Source organism: Convolutriloba macropyga, chromosome 14 (assembly GCF_964194025.1).
Source record: "Convolutriloba macropyga chromosome 14, txConMacr16.3, whole genome shotgun sequence".
Lineage (NCBI taxonomy): Eukaryota > Metazoa > Xenacoelomorpha > Acoela > Convolutidae > Convolutriloba > Convolutriloba macropyga.
Window position 1 is genome coordinate 42,398,087 of NC_134481.1, and position 6,067 is coordinate 42,404,153.

Sequence of the window (6,067 nt, forward strand, 5' to 3'; positions counted from 1 at the left end):
CGACATCCATCATCCTTGCGAGTGCAAGAAGTTAGAAGACAAATCTGAGCCATGGGCCGTGAAATTAAAGATTGGCTGGGCCGTAAGTGGTCCATTAACAGCGAAACAAGCAGCACCTCTCGCCACAACAGCATGATTTGAAGATGATAGCTTAGCCAATCAGTTGAGTAAGTGGTGGGATATCGAAATCTACGTCTCAAGCTGCGATATCACCGGTTGTTCAGAAAAGGAAAAAACAACCAATCAAGACGTTGGTGCAAGCAATGTTTTTCAACGGTGACAGATACAAAATTGTACTTCTGTGGCCAGAAGACGAAGTGAAGTTACCAAACAACTTATACTCTGCAATAGCACACCTCAAGTCCATAAAATGAAGCCTGCAGACAAACGATATTGTAGCGCTACCAAGAAACCATGGACACGGATGTCGATGCTGGATACGTTTGGAAAACTGATCAAACTGAACTGAACGAAACGCGATACAAACTACAATGGTAGTTGCCACATCATCATGTCTTTAGCCTCAATAAATTTGAAAAGGCCAGAAGAGTCTGCAACGCAGCATCAACGTATCAAGGCGTAGCCCTCACCGACAATTTTTTATGTGGACCAAACCTGCTGCAGAGTCTCATCGGAAAAATTTTCCTCTTCCGAGAACACCAAATATATTTTTCAGCCGACAGAGAAGTAATGCTTCTTCAAATCGCTGTCCCAAGCAACAACAGCTGATGTCTACAGATTCTCGAGAACACCCAAAGTAAAATATGCAAGTTTACGAGTACACACGACAAGTTTTTGGAGAAAAAAGCTCGCCGACTTGTGCAAATTACGCTTTGCTCCAAGTGGCGAAAGATAATGCAGCCAACGATAAAAGTATTACAAGTGACGATGAACTCAAGTTACTGTTCCGAGAGACAGAGAAGTGAAGGAAAAACGCGAAAACTTTCGAACTTGAACGACAATCATCCTTAATCTTTTGTCTGAACTGAAGTATGATCAAAGGTAGTCTCATTGTATGTGGCGTAACTGAGCAAAAAATTCCACCAAAATTAGCTAAGAGGATCGTCCTATCGTTTGTCTCCGCAGTCTTCGACCCAATCGTGATATGTTCACCTTTCACCATACAAACTCGATTTCTATTTAAAAGCATTTGGGCAGCAATGGGGCAAGCATGGGACAAAGAGTTGTCAGCCGACCATTCACTATTCATTGTTTGGTGCTCTGAGTTTGGGGAGGTAAGGACAATTTTAATAAGCAGAACTTATTTCGAAAGTGGATGTTCAAACCTGAGACATCACTTTTTACAGATGCATTAAAGAGGTAATGTGCATCTTGGGGTATCTGTAAGATAAAGCAACCTTGAAACGGACCTATGTAATAAAGAAAAGTTGTGTAGCACACATCAGACACATGACAACGTGACAATGCCAAAGTTAGAACTCCAGGCCGCAATTTACGGAGTTCGTCTCAGAAAGCATATACTCAGCAAACATGATGTCAGAATAGTGAAAATTTATCATCTGACTCTTCAACAATGCCACAGTGGCCACAAGCAGCGCAAATGAAACAACAAGTGTTCGTTGCAAACAGAGTAGCGGAAATACTGGAACACTTATCGATGGATCAATGGAGACACGTCAAAGGTGTCGAAAACCCTGCCGATATCGGAACCCAAGGAGAGTCCAATGAAAGATTTCAGATGCCCGCGTGGTTAGATGAGCCGGCATGGCTAAAAGGGATGAAAACAGGTGCCAAAGCTGTGTTGTCAAGAGAACGAACTCGAAATCGAGGAAGCTATCAGTACTGCTTCGACTGAAACACCAGCTAAGCACCCATTTGACTGGAATCGCTACTCCTGCTTCAAAAGAGTCAAAAAATGCCCTGCCTACTGCACGAGGTTCAAGAGGAAGCAGCAGGGACCCCTCGAAGCAGACGGGGTCCACCAAGCAGAGCAAATATTGTTTCGATTTCATCAAACCGAAGCCTCGCGAATGTTTCTAAGTCAATAACAAGCAGCAAAAAAATCTTGAAAACATTGAGCATCGCCAAATTGTCAACCTTCTCATAGAGATTAATACAAGTTGAATGAAAGATCAACTGAATTATTAAAGTTTTGATTACAATGCCAAACACCCAATTTTGTTAACAGCGAAACATCCAGTCGAACAACTTATGTTGGAAAAATAACATCGATGATTTAAGAAAAATTCTTCAACACGGATTCTGGGGTGCTAGATTGCGAAAAACGTTAAGTAAATTTAAGTCGAGATTTATCAAGTCAGACACAGGAATACAAATCAATCAGCCCACCTATAGTGGACAAACCCCCAGTACGACTTGATGAACATATTTTCACATTAACTCACATTGGAGTCGACTACTTGAGACCTATCAAAGTGAAGTTCCTAAGACATTCAATGAAGAAATGGTGTAGCCTCGTCACTTGTCCAACAACGATAACAGTAAACATCAAATTCGCAAAGTCATTGGACACTGAGTCATGTCTAGCTGCAGTTACAATTTTTATTGCAAGCCGCGGGTGCCCAATTACCACCATCAGTGACAAGGGTACGAACTTCATTGGACCAGCCAGAGAACCAAAAACATTCATGGACGAATGTGAAAAAGCTAAGATTGAAAGTGATTTTGTACAGAATAAGGTCGTTCGGAAGTTCAGCCCTCCTGGATCTCCACACTTGGGCAAACGATGTCTCAGAGGCGGGTTACTTAGCACAACAGTCTGTCTTGTGAAGCAAACTCTCAACGTAAGACCCCTGACAGCAGTAGGTAACGACGCAGAAGCTTTGATAGCACTCACACCTAATATCTTGTTACGAGAGTGCTCATTTCATGACACCCAGTGAGCGCTACAAACGGCTCAACGTATATGTCCACATGATCTGGAAAAGATGGACTAGTGAATATCTTCCCCAATGGAACCAAAGACCAAAGTGGTCAAAATAAGATGTTAGTATACTGAAAGAAGGAGAACTTATTTGGATGGTAAATGAATCAGTGAAACGATGTGAATACAAAATGAGACGATTAATCCAAGTCGTCAAAGGCAACGATGGCGTTGTACGATCAGCCAGAGTAACAATGGCACATGGCGAACAAGAACAAACCAGTAGTGAAATTGGTGGCAGTCTTCTAGAATGGTTTTTCCAAGATCAAAAACAGGGCCTGCGATGTCGGCACCACTTAAAATCATCATCAAAAATAGTTAGAGAGCCAGAAATAAGCTTTGAGACTGAAAAAAGTAAAATTTGTCAAAACTCAAAATTCGTCAAAACTGAAACTTTTTACAGATTGAGACCGATAATTTGTGTACCCCCCGATTTTCGGAAGGGAACACGTGAGAAACCCGAGCTTTATGCACATGGTTAGGGTAACATCTAAGCTATTCTGTGACCCAACGAGCGTTCTGACAGCAGACCTACAAGTGTGGCAATTAGCACTTATATTGTGCAAAATTGAATTTTTTTGGATAATTTCTTGTGTACTGTCAAAACTCTTAAGTTGTTTTTTCTATGATCCTTTAGGTGTTATTATTTATAAAAGAATGTCATAGATTTCACGCATTCAGAATTGTGTACGTATCATCTTTGCTAATGTCAATAAAACTAAATATTGCAGTAATTTGATCTTCACTATGTAAATATTGATCTAACTCACTCAATTGATTAAACAATCAGAAACCAGTAGCAATGATGTTATAAATGATATTTACTTGATTGTTTCCCTGAACCACATTTTTAGAATGTTGATACCATATTGAAATCAAAACCATTAGAAGCTGTCATCAAGAGCAACTGGCTCTCAGAACAGACCAAAAACTTATTCTCTCTCGACTTTTATGGTAAGTTTTGCTGGATCTTATAACCTTTAGAGTTCTAAGTTAGTTGAATTTTTTGACAAAAGATTAGCAACGATATTAGATATTGTAGTGAAGCAAGTAAAAATATCCGTGCGAAGCCATACAAACATCAGCACGAGATTGAACATGGACTACCCTTGAGAATTTTTTTAAATTCATTCAAAAAATTAAAGTTTCCAAGATTAGTTAAATTTCTAGACAAGAATTTAGCATCAATACTAGCTGGCTGAAATCCTAAATCACAAAAATTAGCATGCGATTGAACATAGACTTTCACGGAGGATTTTCTTAACTCCAATAATCAAAATAAAGTTACATTCTTCTAATCGTCCCAGCGACTATTTATTTCAACGAGATTGTTCGAAAATGGGATTCAGTGAAGAACCAGGCCGGCGTATAATTTGAGAACCACGCTGTGATTTTTCGGTTTCGTCGAAATTCTCGAGTCGAAACACTCAGAGTCAGTTTTTAATCCTAACCAGATTAATTCTGGAAAACCAAACTGATATTTGTGTAGGCCTATAGCTAAAATTGCTTCGTCTAGGCGTTTAATTTTTCTCGTGATGTTCTAGTGTGCCTGGTGCGATTTAAAATATAGAAAATGCGTTTGTGGAATTATTTATGCTTAATTTTTTGTCCCTAACCTTTTGGAATGTAGCTGATCTGTCTCTTAAACTTTAGAAAACATTTAAAAATCTGAATGTGACTGATGCAGTTTTTTCATATATATATATACACATAAATATATTAATATATTAAATACATAAATATATTAATACAAGTTGAATGAAAGATCAACTGAATTATTAAAGTTTTGATTACAATGCCAAACACCCAATTTTGTTAACAGCGAAACATCCAGTCGAACAACTTATGTTGGAAAAATAACATCGATGATTTAAGAAAAATTCTTCAACACGGATTCTGGGGTGCTAGATTGCGAAAAACGTTAAGTAAATTTAAGTCGAGATTTATCAAGTCAGACACAGGAATACAAATCAATCAGCCCACCTATAGTGGACAAACCCCCAGTACGACTTGATGAACATATTTTCACATTAACTCACATTGGAGTCGACTACTTGAGACCTATCAAAGTGAAGTTCCTAAGACATTCAATGAAGAAATGGTGTTGCCTCGTCACTTGTCCAACAACGATAACAGTAAACATCAAATTCGCAAAGTCATTGGACACTGAGTCATGTCTAGCTGCAGTTACAATTTTTATTGCAAGCCGCGGGTGCCCAATTACCACCATCAGTGACAAGGGTACGAACTTCATTGGACCAGCCAGAGAACCAAAAACATTCATGGACGAATGTGAAAAAGCTAAGATTGAAAGTGATTTTGTACAGAATAAGGTCGTTCGGAAGTTCAGCCCTCCTGGATCTCCACACTTGGGCAAACGATGTCTCAGAGGCGGGTTACTTAGCACAACAGTCTGTCTTGTGAAGCAAACTCTCAACGTAAGACCCCTGACAGCAGTAGGTAACGACGCAGAAGCTTTGATAGCACTCACACCTAATATCTTGTTACGAGAGTGCTCATTTCATGACACCCAGTGAGCGCTACAAACGGCTCAACGTATATGTCCACATGATCTGGAAAAGATGGACTAGTGAATATCTTCCCCAATGGAACCAAAGACCAAAGTGGTCAAAATAAGATGTTAGTATACTGAAAGAAGGAGAACTTATTTGGATGGTAAATGAATCAGTGAAACGATGTGAATACAAAATGAGACGATTAATCCAAGTCGTCAAAGGCAACGATGGCGTTGTACGATCAGCCAGAGTAACAATGGCACATGGCGAACAAGAACAAACCAGTAGTGAAATTGGTGGCAGTCTTCTAGAATGGTTTTTCCAAGATCAAAAACAGGGCCTGCGATGTCGGCACCACTTAAAATCATCATCAAAAATAGTTAGAGAGCCAGAAATAAGCTTTGAGACTGAAAAAAGTAAAATTTGTCAAAACTCAAAATTCGTCAAAACTGAAACTTTTTACAGATTGAGACCGATAATTTGTGTACCCCCCGATTTTCGGAAGGGAACACGTGAGAAACCCGAGCTTTATGCACATGGTTAGGGTAACATCTAAGCTATTCTGTGACCCAACGAGCGTTCTGACAGCAGACCTACAAGTGTGGCAATTAGCACTTATATTGTGCAAAATTGAATTTTTTTGGAT

The 6,067-nt window shown here is 39.4% G+C and overlaps 1 protein-coding gene across 1 annotated transcript; it reads left to right on the plus strand.

Moving 5' to 3' along the window:
- Window positions 1-1,534: 1,534 nt before the first annotated feature.
- On the plus strand, window positions 1,535-5,442 carry LOC142352940 (uncharacterized). Its single transcript, XM_075405097.1, has 3 exons — window positions 1,535-1,710; window positions 2,264-2,860; window positions 4,842-5,442. Exons 1-3 carry the CDS (start codon window positions 1,535-1,537, stop codon window positions 5,440-5,442), a joined length of 1,374 nt encoding a protein of 457 aa, XP_075261212.1.
- The last annotated feature ends 625 nt before the right edge of the window (window positions 5,443-6,067 follow it).